General features: G+C 35.3%; 4 protein-coding genes across 6 annotated transcripts; 1 reads left to right on the top strand and 3 right to left on the bottom strand.

Annotated features, from left to right (window-relative positions):
• Positions 1 to 634: 634 nt before the first annotated feature.
• On the bottom strand, positions 635 to 2876 carry LOC108832401 (ferredoxin--nitrite reductase, chloroplastic). The gene is made up of 4 exons (XM_018605888.2): positions 2425 to 2876; positions 1998 to 2352; positions 1546 to 1834; positions 635 to 1441 (listed from the first exon to the last, which is right to left on the bottom strand). The coding sequence occupies exons 1-4, from the start codon at positions 2792 to 2794 to the stop codon at positions 701 to 703; spliced, it is 1755 nt and encodes a 584-aa protein (XP_018461390.1). The 5' UTR covers positions 2795 to 2876; the 3' UTR covers positions 635 to 700.
• A 2802-nt stretch (positions 2877 to 5678) lies between these two features.
• On the bottom strand, positions 5679 to 6403 carry LOC108826701 (uncharacterized). The gene is made up of 2 exons (XM_018600081.2): positions 5995 to 6403; positions 5679 to 5819 (listed from the first exon to the last, which is right to left on the bottom strand). Exons 1-2 carry the CDS (start codon positions 6353 to 6355, stop codon positions 5731 to 5733), a joined length of 450 nt encoding a protein of 149 aa, XP_018455583.2. The 5' UTR covers positions 6356 to 6403; the 3' UTR covers positions 5679 to 5730.
• A 2483-nt stretch (positions 6404 to 8886) lies between these two features.
• On the bottom strand, positions 8887 to 11978 carry LOC108832402 (E3 ubiquitin-protein ligase MBR1). 3 transcript variants are annotated; one of them, XM_018605889.2, is made up of 7 exons: positions 11748 to 11978; positions 11372 to 11419; positions 9837 to 11291; positions 9689 to 9739; positions 9512 to 9610; positions 9281 to 9424; positions 8887 to 9163 (listed from the first exon to the last, which is right to left on the bottom strand). In XM_018605889.2, exons 3-7 carry the CDS (start codon positions 11232 to 11234, stop codon positions 9032 to 9034), a joined length of 1824 nt encoding a protein of 607 aa, XP_018461391.1. In that variant the 5' UTR covers positions 11235 to 11291; positions 11372 to 11419; positions 11748 to 11978; the 3' UTR covers positions 8887 to 9031. The 3 variants fall into 3 exon arrangements, with proteins under 3 accessions (XP_018461391.1, XP_056851206.1, XP_056851205.1); XM_056995226.1 differs by having other exon boundaries at positions 9837 to 11292; positions 11380 to 11419; XM_056995225.1 differs by having other exon boundaries at positions 9837 to 11419.
• Positions 11979 to 14436: 2458 nt separating this feature from the next.
• Positions 14437 to 15660, top strand: LOC108832405 (protein IRX15-LIKE). Its single transcript, XM_018605892.2, has one exon. The coding sequence runs from the start codon at positions 14516 to 14518 to the stop codon at positions 15434 to 15436; it is 921 nt and encodes a 306-aa protein (XP_018461394.1). The 5' UTR covers positions 14437 to 14515; the 3' UTR covers positions 15437 to 15660.
• The last annotated feature ends 319 nt before the right edge of the window (positions 15661 to 15979 follow it).

Below are 15979 nucleotides of genomic sequence, written 5' to 3'. Positions count from 1 at the left end.
AATATATATAAGAATTATCTTTATATTTTTGACAATATTAATTTATAATCAAAGATAAAATATAAATAATAATAATTTTCACTTAAAATTCGTTTTTAATTATATAATAATTTATATACAAATTATTAAGGGTATTAGTTAATTAATTAATATTAATAATTAAGCATTAAATATAACTAAACTTATAATTTTGGAGAGCATGAAAAAAGCAAATTCGCTTATCAATAATAATATTATTCACTCAAAATTCGTTTTTAATTATATAATAAATTATATACAAATTCATTAAGGGTATTAATTAATTAATATTAATAATTAAGCATAAAATATGATTAATTAGCCTATAATTATGGAAAGCATAAACAATAATCAATTTCACTTATAAAATAATAGATAGATAGATTGTTTATATCTTAATTTTTTAACTTTTATAATAGATATAATTATAATAGAAGGATATAATTATTTTAAGGGTATTGAAGGATATATCTATTTTAATCCTAAAAGAATTTATGTATGTTAAATTTAGTATATGGATATCTAGGGTATATATATATTAAAAATATATATATATATTTAAAAAATTAAATTAAATTATCAAAGACCTAGTCTTAGTCTTGCTTAAAGTAAATGATTTAAGTTAAATCAAGAATTTTTTAATAACTTTTCAACTTAATGAATTCCGAAAGCTCTGATACAATCAATCTTCATTCTCTTCTCTCACTCTAGGCACAGCACCAAACTCTTTGACTAGAATCTCAGCCACCAACGGAACCAAATCCGTAATAGGAACACCTTTCTTATAAATCTCTCCAATATGAGAGTCGCTTCCTATTCGTCCTCCAACGTACACGTCAGCACCCTCCACAGGCTTACCGTTCTCGCCACGTGTCAAGCATCCCATGAATCCGATATCCGCCACTTGGACTTGTCCGCAAGTGTTGGGACACCCTGTCCAGTGCATCCTCACAGGCTTCGGCACAGCTACGAGTCTCTCAACTTCTTCCGTCACTTTTAAAGCATTTATCTTAGTCTCGATTATCGCTTGTCCGCAGAACTGGCTTCCTGTGCAAGCAACCAGACCTTTCATCAAGATCGATGGCTCGGGTGAGAACCGGTTCTTGAGGAACGGTTCTTGAAGCAGAGCTTGGGTTTTCGAAGTATCTACATTTGGGATGATGATGTTTTGCTCTACCGTGAGTCTGAGCTCGCCTGAACCGTAGGTGTCGGCTAATCGAGCAAGCTCGTCCATGTCATCTGCTTGTAGCCTACCGACAGGAACGTGAAGGCCAATGTAGCTAAGACCTTCTTGTTTCTGAGGGTGGACTCCGAAATAGTCTCTCCTCACCCATTTTTTGTTCACAAGATCCCCCGGAGACTCTCTCTCTAGTTTCCCACTTGGCATTCTCTTCTCTACTTCAGCTCTAAATCCTTCAATACCCTTTAATATATATTTTTTTTATTTTGCGAACAAATCAATAACTTCCAAAACCAAAGAATAAAAAAATATATATTGCAAGAAGAGTGAGGAGTGTATGTACTTACAAGTTCGTCGATGAGATACATCATTCTTATCTTCTGTCGGTTTCCTCTGTTTCCAAGATCTCTGAAGGCCTCAAGAACAGCTTTGCAGAGTGGAACAACATCATCAGCAGGGACCCAAGCATTGAGAGGAATAGCTTCTTCGCATCTTTTAGCACTAAAGAATCCTCCCACAAGCAAATTAAATCCAAACCGACCATCTTTATTGGCAGGCATGTAAGCTAGATCATTAATATGTGGATGCTCATAGAGATCATGACTCCCAACCACACACACATTCCACTTCCGAGGCCTGCACAATCAATAAACCTCTTTAGTAGATTCATTCACTCAAACATCACAGTCTTTTTTTTTGGTGCAAATGTTAAAAATTTTAAATAATATGAGAGATGTAAACTAGAAATATAAGGTCATCGCACAATCTTCATATCAAAGAACCACAGATGTAATCTTACAAGTTGCTGAAATCGGGATTTCCACGGGAATTGGCAGTGATAAATTGGGAGAGAAGGTTATTGTAAGGCCTTGTATCCACTATCTCATCAGGGTCAATCCCAGCGAGAGGATTCCCAACAGAGTTCCTCACATTATCCATCCCACTCTGGAGACTCGTTAACCCAACAGAAGCAAGACCTTTCAAGATCTCAGGCACATCAGGCAACACAACACCACGGATCTGCCAGTTCTGTCTTGTTGTCACGTCAGCACATCCATCTTCTCCATACTTCCTAATCACACTCGCTAAGTACCGAGTCTGTGCACTTGTGGTCACACCATTTGGTAATTTCAACCTCATCATAAACTTACCATCTGTCAAAAAAAAAGAACAAGAATCAGAAAGAAGCCTTTAGATTCTAATAAAGAAGAAGAAAGCCAACGTACATTGATGCTTCCTGCGATGGAACAAACCAAGCCACTTGAGTCTAACATCAATATCGTCTTTTGTCAGTTTCTGGCTATCTATCTCTTCCATAGATTTCTTGGCGAGCTCTTCAATACCATTCTCCATGAACAGCTTCATTGGCTCACTCTCGATCTTAACCTTTTCCTGTGGATTAATCCCTTTACGGAACTTTTCCTTGAGAATGAAAAAACCATCTCTCAGCTCGACTCTCGGCTCGAGCCGGTCGGCTTCTACGGCCGGGGGAGCGGTCTGAGCGGCTGTGACTATGAGGGATCTTCTGGGTTTAGAAGGGAGGAGAGTGTGTGGAGGAGGGCTGAAACGAAGAGAGAGGGAAGTAGAAGAAGTCATGGTGGAGGACGAGTGAGGTGGTAAGAGAAGGTAGGATACGTGTGGCCATTTTTGTACAAGGAGATATGAGCTCTTGAGCTGGCCAAAGGGTCAAGTTCCTTCTCATCATCTGTTGTAAGCAGGAAACAGACACTTCCACGATTTTTTTTTTGTCTTCTGTTTTTTTTTTTAAATATAAATGAAACTGAAATCAATTTTAGATTTGAATTTTATGAAACTCTTTAGTTTCTACAATTTCTTGATAGAGGCAGCTTTGACTAACTTCGAACTAAATTTAGCGGCATCTGTTTCGTATTCGAATTAATAAATTATATCATTCATTTTCTTCCATAAAGGAATAAATAATACCATTAGTAAATATCTCAAACCTCCAATACAGTTCTATTTTGTAATGTCCCAACAAAAATATAAGAAAGATATACATTTTTTCCTTAAAAACAATTAATCTAACTAATATGCATGGTTCACTATCCAAAACCTTCCTTTATGAAATAAGATGAAGAATCCCTACATTTTAAGGTGGTTATTGTAATGAATAATAATGATAAATAGCTAGTGGCTCTTCTAGCTTTTATAATGTTCCCGGGACGTACGACTTCTCAGAATGTCTAAGAAACAAGAAGACGAGAAAAACATTTCCCGGAATCATCCAAAGTATTCTCTACCGCTATTTCATGTGTGGCTTCCAAGCTACCTCATCTTTCCTACAAGAAAATTAGCTATATACCGAATAACTTTTTTTTAACCGGGAGTCAGAGGCGAATCAAGTACTGGGTGCACTATTGGTAATAAAAATTAAAAATGCGTAAATAAGAATTGAACTTGGTGCCAGTGCCGGTCTAACGGTTTATAATGCTCCAAATGAAATTTAAAATTTATGTCTTTATATATAGTGTTGTAAGAATTGCAAATAGTGTTGTATTTGCAATTTTTCAAAACATGTTTTCATATAAAAACATAAAGTTACATTGCGTGTGAGTTTGCTCTAAGCAAAAAAAAAAAGTTACATTGCGTGTGAGTTTGCTCTATGTTCTGGATCTGGATGCGCCACTAATACCTCAAAAATGAGGTATAAGCAATGATAAGCATAAGCTCTCCCTTTCTTGTGGCAAATACCTTGATGAGTTGGTAAGAACTTTGCAAGAGAAAAATAATTCCAAATAACGGTTTTATAACTGTGATGAATACTGTAGTGTCACCCTGCACATCAAATGTCTGGTTGGGAAGGACTAATACATGATGTCAGATTCATCATTCAGCTTCTTCAGTACAAAAGACAACAATCATCATATATCACGGCCTATTTGCAATGTCCTTGAAAAGCGTTGTCCATACAAATACAGTTCTCCAATATTTTGGTTCAATGGTCTGTTCCCTAAAGTGTTTTAGAAGTTTCCTTTTTCGATAGGAAGAGGAAACTGGTCACTGCTCTTGTTCTAATAATAGGCTATTGAAATCCGTAGTATTGTTTAGAGAAATTTTACTCAAAAAAGTATTTTGGTTAGCTTCATTGATGATTCTTGTTGTTTTACTTTTCGGTACATATGATGAGCTAAAATATGGTTTCGAACCACATTCATTCAGATGGTTTTGAACCTCATTCAGAAGAGGAATTACATTCGAAGTGGGGATCCTTTAATTGGTTTAAGGAAAAACCACCATAAGCAACTATTGGCTTCGCAAAACTGAACTATTTCTTTAGTTATTAAGAAAAATAAAGGTGCAATTGGCTGAAAAACATATTTTTAAAATTTTGATAGCTTAAACGTAGAGATACGTTTCATTCATATTGGCAATCATGTTACCATCATTTTTTTCACACTAAAACTTCCATTCCATTAACTTAAAAGGATACAGATATGAAATGCAGAGTTGGGAAACAGGGATAGAATACAAAGCCAACAGGAACATATCATGTTACCATCATATCTGAGCCATTAATCCATGAAAATCGTATGCATCATTTATTCCTAACATCCAGACCACAAGAGCAAACAGTGTCGTGTTTGCAATTCTTCAAAACATGTTTCATAGACATTCAGTTACAAAACATTCAATTACATTGCGTGTGAGTTTGGTATATGTTTTGGATGCGTTACTATACCTCAAAAGAGTATGTATAAGCATGATAAACATATGCTTCTTTCTTGTAGGGAAGAGGCAAATACCTTGATGAATTGGTAAGAACTTTGCAAGAGAAAAATAATTCCAAAAGAACGAACGATTTGATAACTGCGATGAATACTGTTGTATCACCCTGCACATCAAATGTCTGGTTGGGAAGGACTTACACATGATGTCAGATTCATCATTCAGCGTCTTCAGTACGAAGGTAGTTGTTCTGCCCAACAATCATCATATATCACGGCCTATCTGAAATGTCCTTGAAAAGCGTTCTCAACACAAAACAGTTCTCCAATATTCTGGTTCAGTGGTCTGTTCCCTAAAGTCTTTTTTCCTTTTTCGATAGGAAGTGGAAACTAGTCACTGCTCTTGTTCTAATAATAGACTATTGAAATCCGTAGTATTGTTTAGAGAAAATTTTACTAAAAGAAAGTATTTTGGTTAGCTTCATTGATGATTTTTGAGTTGTTTATTTTACTTTTCGGTACATAAGATGAGCTAAAATATGGTTTCGAACCACATTCAGAATACGGTTTTGAATCACATTCAAAAGAGGAAGCACATTTGAAGTGGGGATCCTTTAATTGGTTTGAAGAAAAAGAAAGATAAAAACAGCATAAGCAACTATTGGCTTCGCAAAACTGGACTATTTGTTTGGTTATTAAATAAAAAAAAAAAGGCGCAATTGGCTTCAAAACATATTTTAAGCATTTTGATAGCTTAGACTTAGAGATTCGTTTTATTCATATTGGCAATCATGTTACCATCATATCCATTTGTTTTGTGCATAATCAGAAGAAATTCGAAGAGCATCAACTTGGTTTCCTGGCTTGCCGCACCGTAAAACCTACCACTTGAGCCCATTGCTTCAGCTTCTGCTTAATTGTCTTCCAATCATCACCTTTTTAAATTTATAATAGTGATATTAAAAATAACAGAAAAAAAAACACTTCTAAGCTTTGGCCTGGATGTTTTATCTTGTGGGAAAAACCTACCAAAAAGCATGCTCACGCCTGGAACTAATTGAGAAGGTGACTACCACAGAAAAACAGACAGTATAATTTGAATTCACATACCTTTGTCAACAACCGTTGTGGTGCTAAAGCTGCTGCTGTCAGGTTCCGATGCGAAGGACGAAGTCCGGGACAAATGGTCAGAGTATTGTCTATGAACAGCACAGTACAAATCTAGAGCCGGGATTATATCGGTAAGCCTTTGATTCGTGTCAGGAGAATCTGGCTCAAACCCAAACCCAAGCTCTATGCAACCTCTAAGCTCCTCGAGATCGTCGTTCGTAATGCTCTTGCTTCGAGGAATGAGATCCACTGATCGTTTCTTTTTCTTCCGCAGCCAAGCCTCGTTGCGGTTCACATCATGCGACCATGAATGCTGCTTGGTAAGATCCCTCGGTGGCTGTGCTGCGTTGTGGCTTGACATTGTAGTGGTGAGGTCTTTTATTCTGTACGGACCACTTTTACTATGCAAGACATATTTTATCTACCCAAAAAGTGACCGTTTATTATGAATAGAATGCCTCTAATTATTTATACTAAAGTTTTACCAAATTTTATCCTTTTTCCTTGGATAAACATGTTAAAAACTTAAAGTCAATATTTTTGGGATTGTTTTGTATTCATAAAAAGAAGATTCTAAGGTACATCCTATTATTAAATGTATCAATTGTATCTGTAGATATTTGTTACTATTTATGAGAATATTATTTGTAAGTAACAGTGGATGAGGGAAAAATATTAAATTTCAATAGATTCTATATGACCAACATCATGACTTGTTAGAACTTAGAACTATCCCCAAACATTATTTATTAAGTGATTTGCTTACATGTCATCAGCACAATCATTTTAGTCAAAAAAAATGACATGATTCAATTAAATGATGACATTGTTCACTTAAATGATGATATATATCATATATAATCATGACAAGGCATAGTATATTTATTACACAAAACTCGATTAAATAAATTTAAATATAAAACAATAAGTATATAATAATTAACATAATTAAGATATTTAGTATATAATTATTACCATAATCAAAATATATAAATAAAATAATTTAATTCAAGATGGAATTAATATTAAACTTACAGTTTGAACAAGTTAATAAAAAAGAAACTCAATTTATTATTATTTTAAATATTTTATATATTTTTAATGTTTATAGTGAAAATTTATCCAAATGTGGTAAAATTATAAGAAAATATTTCAATATTAAAATTATATATTATAATTAAATTATTTTATATACTGTAAATAAAACAAGTGCTCTATATTTTAGCATTTCTAATTTTTTGAATATTTCAAATAAAGTTTTCTGCATAATTATGTGTGCTTTACATTTCCAAAAGTTAATTATCTTGATAAAAATATATTACATTTTAAAAGATTTATTATTGTTCTTTTAAAAAATAAAATATTGCAGCCAAAAAGTATTATATGATATTAAGATTATAGTAACATGGATAATTCATTTTAGATATTTTGACAAGTTCTTAAAATATTTTAATAATCTAAAATCATTATATTAAAGATAAAAATTGTATAAATTTTTGTTTTTCATTTACTTTTAAAGACACAAAAAAGAAGATTGTAGTAACAATATTTTGTATATATAGACAATTATATTTAAATATATTATTCAATATAAAATAAGGTTAATCAATTTTCTAAATTAGTAAGTTTATTAAAATTCAGTTTGAAATTTAATTTAAATTTAAAGTTTTATTTCTGAACATAGTGCAGGAAAACACTTAGTTTAAGTAGTATATATAGAGGGACACTCTAACAAATTAACATATTTAATTAGCATATATTTTTTTTGCTTCAAACCTTTTTGAATAGTAGAAGATAACTGCAATCTAAATGAAAAATAAGATAAGAAATGTGCTATTGACCAGAAAAGCACCTATAAGTATATTTTCCAGTCGAGGTGTTAAAAACATAGTACATGTTTGACTGTTTGTATAAATCTATGAGAATGTAAAGAAAATGCTCACTTTGAGAAGTTTGTTGCAAGTCTTATTGATTACAATTTTTTTTCAACAGTGGTTACAAATTTTATAAGTGGTGGAAGAAACAAAGAAAAAATGGAGAGAACAAAAATAAAAGTTAGGATTGAGACCAGCTTCATCTAATAGCTTTCAAAAAAGTTTCTAAACAAAATATTAATATCTTAATACAATTCAATTATCTATTAAATTTTAATATTTAAGGTAAAATACTAATTTCTCATATGTTCTTTAAAAGACATAATTGCTTTTCCAAAAAAAAATAATTCAATTAAAAATAAGATATTTAAGTTTATTTTTATATTTCTTATATACTGAATCGTAAATCGGCTGATGAATCAGATAGTAACAGTGTCTCACACTCCATTTCGTATGTGTAGCACATCCTCTCCTTCAGCAACGTCAAACTTCTTTTCTTTTTCTTGGGCTTACATCCTTCGCCTCCTGGTCACACTGGGTCCACCATGTGAGTAGCGCCTGGAGATTTAAAAGGATTGAAAGGAGAGCTAGTGAAGCTTTTGGAGCTTTCAAGTGGATAAATGTCTCTCATGCGTGTTATTTCTGAGTACCAAAATGGTTCGCCTGAGGTTGTTTATATTTTCAAGAAAATGAGTGATGTGATTGCAGTGGATGGTAAAGGCAACAAGAGATTTGTTTATCTTAAAAAACTCCAAACCGAATATCGTCTCTCCGTGTCACTACCAACTTAGGACTTCCATTTCATGAATTGTCGGATACAGGCTTGGTTCAAAGCGAGATGTACTTGAAAGAGTTATAGCTCGAGCTGCAATACACTTTGCTAAGCAATGGTTTTAGGATACGGATTGAATTGTTTTGAGGAGGTATACAAGCTCTTTGACGATTTTAACATTGTTGCCATGTAGTCTTCGAGAGAAATTAAAGGCCATATCAACAATGATTCTAGTAAAAAAGGGAATTATTCTCGTTCTCCAATGGCTATTTTATGAATCTTGTCATAACGTTCTTAGAACAGTCACACAACGAGTAAGCATAACAATTAAATTTTTAAGATGACATAGGGATGGATAGAACAGATCTATAAGATCTCTACTTGTTTTTTATCACGTCGTTAATGCCACAGTTTTGCAAATAGGGCAGAGATTCTTAAGCATGACCCATTGTTTAATACAGTCCTTGTGGAATTCATGGCCACATTCCAAGGTCCCAAGATCATCACCTTCTGCATACTCTTCCTGTCAAAACAGCAGTTGCACAGAAGAGACGAATCAGAAACTAATTCAATGTGATGCCGAGATGACTCAAAAGAAAACATAAGCATAAGAAATGGCCTTCTGGCCAAGCAACTGTACCTGACAAATGCAGCAAGGCTCTATGTCCTGAGGCAACTCAGCAGAAGAAGATGTACATTTGTGTTGCTTCATAGTCTTCAAAATGACATCTTCCCTTAGCCCAGTGCTCACATCTCCTATGCGTTCCCCAAGTGCCAACAGCTCCTACAATACATTCCCACACGATATTGGCGATTTGATTAGCGATAAGACAGTCAAAAAAGGTAATTAATTAATTAATTTAATACTCACTTCGTACGACATGTTGTCAACATCAAGGCGCATTTCCCGATGCCTATCGTGCATTTCAGTCATACTCTGGAAGATAAGCGGATCGAACACCATGTAATCCTATTGAATTTGAAGATCACATAACTATCAGCTACATATTTTGTATGATTTAGAAAAAAAAAGGTTCATAACAAATACCTCCATCCGTAAATTCTCCCCTCTTCTCATGGCGGTCAACACCTGACGTATCTACAAACACAATAAGACAGAACAAGTGCAACTCACTGTATTAAACTAATCACATGTAGCAGTTGGTTTATCAGTAAAGAGGAGAGTATTTTTTAACCTCAGAGATGAGGTGATTCCTTCCATCACTGTCAGCAGCTAAGGTCCTCCCTAAGTGACGCAAGTGGAGAAGCTCACTATGCCTCTCGGATAACAACAAACCTGACCTTCTCTGCCGTGAGCGATGGCTGCGACTATTATTAGAACTAGATGGCATTGCAGCCTCGTTGGAGGAAACAGAAGGACCTGTGGGCAATAAAGGGGCACCATGACTAGTAGTAGATTGAGATTCAACACTAGGAGGAGGAAATAAAGACCAAGGAGAATGTTCTGATGCTCTCGCTGGAGGAGGAATCCACGCGGGACTGAGCTGCTGCTGAGCTGAACTCGGCCCTGCTCGAGAATCATCAGAAGGGTTTCCACGGGAGAAGCTCCAAATAGATTGATCAGGTGCAAACATGGGCTGCTGCTGCTGCTGCTCTGGATTGCTTCTCGGTGTTTCCCACTGTGGTCCGGAAGAAGTGCTTGCTCTTGAAGTGAAAGAAGTATCCCAACCAAATTGGGGTATATTCCTTGTCAACGCAGGGAGATGCACTAAGTTTGTCTGATTCTCACCACTGCTTGCTCTCATCATGTCTTGAGGATCTATGAAAGGAGAGTTTAATGGTGAACTCTGTTGCATAGAACCTCCACTATGTGATACGCTGAATCCTACAGTCTGCCTCGGATTTAATCTTCTGCCAGGGTTTCTTACAGAATGAGAAGCATTGGTTCCACCACCAACTGATCCGAACATTTGTTCTGTCCGATTTGGAGAAGCTTGTGAGGGTGTTGTAGCCAAACTCAAACTACTTGAAGCAGCAGCAGCAGCATAGTGAGAAAGATCTGGACGCGAAGCAACGCAATCAGGAGGAGGAGGAGGAGGAGGAGCTGCTGCTGCTGCTGCTGCTTCAAGAGCCTTTCTTTTGCAGGAAGAGCCCCAACCATCCAAGGAAGAGGCCGCCGGGCCACTGCTGCTCTCTCCAGTAACCTGAACTGAACTCCCATGACGGAAAGCGAGCCCGGAACTCTGTGCTACTGCACCATAGCCATCGCTGTCCATGTCCATGCTCATATTTGCATGCTGCGGCATAGCATTAGAGCTTGAACCGCGCAAGAAAGAAGGTCCGTGTCTGATGTAACCAGCGGCGTGAACCATACCATTAGAACCTAACTGTCTTCCATCTTGATTTGTCTTGATCTCGACCTGACCACCAGATGGCCCTGACACGGTGCTGGGTTCCCCAAGCCTCCACCAGTTATGATTTTGAGCAGGACTTGCGTAAGCTGGTCGTCCTGGAGGCGTACTAGTGACTGGATTCATCATGGTGCTCTCTGCGCTGTAGACCGACTCATTATCTCCCTGATTCAGTTCAGTGGATGAACCACCAGTACTCTGCTGCCCTTGCATTGGATTCATAACTCTATGACTAGAACACAAGCACTCAATCAAAAGTTACAAGGACTTTGAGGAGACCTAAACAGAAGCAAATAAAATACTCATGTGAACTTGTATGAAAAGTAACAACAAGTGAAACAAGGGGCACCACATTTTACCATTACCCACAGCTTCAGGTTTTGCTGAGGCTCCAAGTATAGGCTTTTCTGCGTTTTGTTTCACAGATAATTCATATTAACAACTTCAAAACATGATACTGGCAGTTAACTTTGTGTGAGATTAACATTTGAGCATCTACACATACATAAGCATTTCCACAAAGACAGTAAATCACACCTTCAGACTAATCATATTCAAGTAACAAAATTTCTGATTCAATTATCAAACAAATCGAGTTAATTGCAAAGAAAACTCAAGAAAAATTAAAATTGCAATCCGGATCTACCCCCAAGCTATTGCAAAATGCATCAAATCAAGAACGATCTAAGCAATTACAGAAGGGATATTTAAGAAGAAGATTGAGAGAAATGGTACCCAGAAAATCCCTAGAGACCTAAAGTGGGTCTTGAATGCAATCTTGCTTGAGGGGTTGTTTTATTTTTTGATTTTTGTGGGTGTGGTGGTTGTCTTTTTCCTATGCACGATTCTTAAGGCTTTTCTTCGACTTTGTTTTCCCCGGCAAATTGCTAATTAATTCTAGAGAGAGAGATCCCAAACAAGAATAATGAGAAAAAGAATAAAATTTTGTTACTTGTAAATTTCAGCACATAAGCAATGGTTCAGGCAAGGAGAGGATTAAGAAGAGACGTACAGAATTCATGTGACTTTTGTTTTAAGAAAAAAAAAGGAAAAAAAAAATCAATAATATTTTCTTAGAGTTATTGCAATTAAGTTTGAAAGATTTTGATATATAAAAATAAAATAATATCTAAAGATATGATTTAATAATTTACACATTGGTGCTATGTATCAAACTAGTAATGAATGCCAGTATTTAGTGTAAGAAGGTCACTTGTCTTGTTGTCTCAATGATATCTTCTTTCTTTTCGAGATATTTTCCTGTCATTTAATATTTAATAAAAACAAAATTCACATAAATAGACCACAGAAAGGAAACTAAAATCTACAACAACAAAAATAAAATAAAACCAAGAACTTAAAAAATAAATCAAAGGACGACGGTTCAAGAACATACAAAATATAACATTTCTTCGGCTAAAATTTAATGAAACAAAGATGTAAGATATATTAGATTTCGATCCGTGCTTTCAAAATGCGAATTATATTTTGATTTTATATTTTAATGTAATATTTTTTTCTGTTTTTATAAAGTATGCGTTATTTTGAATTATGATTTCAAAACACGAGTTATTTTAATTTTTTTGGCTTTATATTTTACAATAATTAAGCTAGACATTTTTATTATGAAATCTATAACTAAGTTTTAAGAAACGTAAAACGGTTTTTGATGGTTAGAAAATGATTATGTTTATATTTATAAGAGTTTTTAATAATTAAAATCTCCAATTAAAGATTAATCGTAAAAAAATCCTCAACTATAATTCTTACAAAATAAATCCTTAATTTTAATTCTGTTAATGTATGTTATCCTCCATCTAAAATACTGTGACGAGAGTAACAAACATTAACGAAATTAAAATTGAAAGTTTATTTTATAAGGTTTTTAGTTGAAGGGTTTTATTACAATTCATTTTTAGTTGAGAGGTTTTATCACTAAAATCATTAAATGTTTTAAAATATTTGTTATCATTTATGCATTATTTAAAATTGATTTATAATCCCTACAACAAAGTTATAAATTATTATACATTACTTAATCAATCTTATAATTGATTTATAAGACTTCATAAATATCTTAATACTCTTACAAATGTTTATTAGTTTTTAGGGATAGAAAGAAAATATGATAACAGCTGCCGTGTTTCTTTTGTGATTGATTGTGCCCAATGATTCTGATGGTAGAGACATCCAATGTCGCATATCATGGATAACATTACCAAGTTGAGCATGATGAAGTACCACCTGGTTAACTATCCTGTCTAGTTCCACACAATCGCCTTCAAACTAAACATTACGCCATCCCCGAAGCCATACTTGTTGCATCGCGCATATGAATCCAAAGGCTTCACCTTGTAGAGGAGTCAAAACATTATACATACAAACCATTCCAGCACACACAAGCAAACCATTTGCATCCCAAATAATCCATCCAATCTCAGCACATCCAATTTCACCGCGGAAACTATAATCAAAGCTGAAAGTTGATTTTGTAAGATTTTTAGTTGAGGTTTTTTTTTCCGATTTATCTTTCGTAGAGGGTTTTAATTACTAAAAACTAGGGATGGGCGTTCGGATACCCGTTCGGGTTCGGATCGGGTATTTCGGATTTTCGGGTATTTCGGTATAGGGATATAGAACCCGTTCGGGTATTTCTGTACTTCGGGTCGGGTTCGGGTATTTTTAGTTCGGGTTCGGTTATTTCGGATCGGGTTCGAATATTTAGATTTTAGAAGAAATAAAAATAAAATTTTCAATTTGTTAAGTTTCTTGTATTTAAAATTATAGATTTCACTTGACTGATTTTTCTATTTTTTATAGATTGAATGGTTAATAGATTTGGAGATAAAATTTCAAAAAATAAAAATATTAATTTGGCTATTGTTTTTAAATTTTGGATGTAACTTTTATTAATACATAAAACAAAAAGTTTGACATGCATTTTAAATAAATATCAAATTATTTTCTTCATAATTATATATATACTATATGATCTTAAAGTAGTATGTGTAACTTCAATATAAATATTTTAAATAAAATGAAAGATGTAAACTAGAAAAATAAGGGTAAGTATACATAAGTTCGGTTATCTTCGGATATCTATTCGGGTTCGGGTATTACCCGTTCGGATTCGGATATTCAATCTCTCCTAACTTAATATCCGTTCGGATATTTTGCTACTTCGGTTTAAATTTTGGGTCGGGTTCGGATGCCACTTCGGGTATCGGATAAATTGCCCACCCCTACTAAAAACCCTAGCCCGATTGAACATATTAAAATATCAAGAACTCTGGGCTGGTTTTGTCCGTTTCAACGACATCCCTTTCAGGTCTTTCGAACCTACCGGTTAAGGAAACACGACCGGAGAAAACCAAATTGATTAGAAAACAAACAAATTTAATTTTCTCTGTGGTTTCTTACAAATCGTTTCTCAAAGAGACCAACACACATTTCGGCTTCTTCCTTTCTCTTTTTTGTTTTTGTTTGATAAGAAAAAATAACAAATGAAGAGCAACAAAAACACTAATCTGATCCTCTTCCACCACCACCACAACACATCTTCCGCCGTCGCCACCGTGAATCACCACCGTCTCTTAGTCTTATCCATCTTCTTCCTCTCTTTTTTCACTCTCGTCTTCTCTTTCTCTCTCCTCTCATCCTCACTCCACTCCACTACACAAGCCTCCAACTTTCTCTCCTCATCATCATCATCATCCTCCCTCTCACCACAGATCCTCGCCGCACTCCTCCACTACACTTCCTCAACACCACCAAACACCTCAATGTCCTTCTCCGAACTCTCTGCCATCTCCACCGCCATCAACTCCAAAGCTCCCACCTGTAACCTCCTCGTCTTCGGACTCTCCCACGAATCTCTCCTCTGGAGATCTCTAAATCTCAAAGGCCGCACCGTCTTCGTCGACGAGAATCCTTACGCTGTTTCCAAATTCGAGCAGAGTAACCCCGGAGTCGAAGCTTACGACGTCGTTTTCCCGACCAAACTCTCTCAAGCGGGTAAGCTTCTGCGTTACTACAAAACCCAACCCGAGTGTGGACCCGTTCAGAATCTTCTGTTCTCGGATTGTAAGTTGGCGATCAACGATTTACCTAATTTCGTGTACGAGATTGATTGGGATGTGATTTTGATTGACGGGCCTCGCGGGTACGGCGGAGATTCGCCGGGGAAAATGGCTCCGATTTTTACTTCGGCGGTTCTGGCGAGGAGTAAAGATTCCGGGGAGAAGACCAAGACGACTGATGTTTTTGTACGTGAGTTCGGGAGAAAGCTTGAGAGGGTTTACAGTAATGAGTTTCTGTGTGAAGAGAATCTGATTGAGGTCGTCGGAAAGATAGGGCATTTTGTTGTCGCGGCTGAGAAAGGGGAGAAACAGGGGAATGGGTTTTGTCGGAATTTGACGAAATAGCCGGAGATATTTACGCCGGTAAGTAGTGGTGGCGACGAAGAGTGAAAGCGAGTTGCTTTTGGACGTTTGTGGCTCTTTTGTAATTAAATTAGTTTTGAGGGGTTTTAATTGTCGTTTATTAGTCTTTTCGTTTGTTTTTATTTTGGGGACGGTTACACTTTGAAACCTTGGAGTACAATGATGTAGCCAAATTCCATAATCAAATGTCACTCTAATGCATAAAATCTCTGTGATAAAATAGCAACATTGTTTTACTTACCATTAAAAGTTAGAGAATTTGCTTTTCTTTTATTTGCCCTAGGAAAACTTATTATGTTTAATAGTTTAACGTGTAAACTACTGTATATTTTCATTTATTATTATTATATAATAGTGACTTGGAAAAACTTCATTTTTGCCGTATTATTTACTCTTCAGATCAAAAGATGTTTTTCTTATAAAATGCTCTAAAATGTGTCGGTGGTGACAGAATGACCTTAGAAAGCGGGACTTATCTCGCAATGTGGCTGCTACTTTCCAGCGCTATATCATATAAGCTCGTAC

Source organism: Raphanus sativus, chromosome 9 (assembly GCF_000801105.2).
Source record: "Raphanus sativus cultivar WK10039 chromosome 9, ASM80110v3, whole genome shotgun sequence".
In the NCBI taxonomy this organism is placed as follows: domain Eukaryota; kingdom Viridiplantae; phylum Streptophyta; class Magnoliopsida; order Brassicales; family Brassicaceae; genus Raphanus; species Raphanus sativus.
This window is presented reverse-complemented; position numbering and strand designations above follow the sequence as displayed.

Coding starts and splice junctions, on each gene's coding strand:
- LOC108832401 (XM_018605888.2), bottom strand. CDS start 2,794: ATGACTTCTTCTACTTCCCTCTCTCTTCGTTTCAGCCCTCCTCCACAC. Junction 2,353..2,424: donor CCATCGCAGGAAGCATCAAT/GTACGTTGGCTT, acceptor TTTTTTTGACAG/ATGGTAAGTTTATGATGAGG. Junction 1,835..1,997: donor AATCCCGATTTCAGCAACTT/GTAAGATTACAT, acceptor TTGATTGTGCAG/GCCTCGGAAGTGGAATGTGT.
- LOC108826701 (XM_018600081.2), bottom strand. CDS start 6,355: ATGTCAAGCCACAACGCAGCACAGCCACCGAGGGATCTTACCAAGCAG. Junction 5,820..5,994: donor CACAACGGTTGTTGACAAAG/GTATGTGAATTC, acceptor AAATTTAAAAAG/GTGATGATTGGAAGACAATT.
- LOC108832402 (XM_056995225.1), bottom strand. CDS start 11,234: ATGAATCCAATGCAAGGGCAGCAGAGTACTGGTGGTTCATCCACTGAA. Junction 9,740..9,836: donor GGAATCACCTCATCTCTGAG/GTTAAAAAATAC, acceptor TTGTGTTTGTAG/ATACGTCAGGTGTTGACCGC. Junction 9,611..9,688: donor GGGAGAATTTACGGATGGAG/GTATTTGTTATG, acceptor CAAATTCAATAG/GATTACATGGTGTTCGATCC.
- LOC108832405 (XM_018605892.2), top strand. CDS start 14,516: ATGAAGAGCAACAAAAACACTAATCTGATCCTCTTCCACCACCACCAC.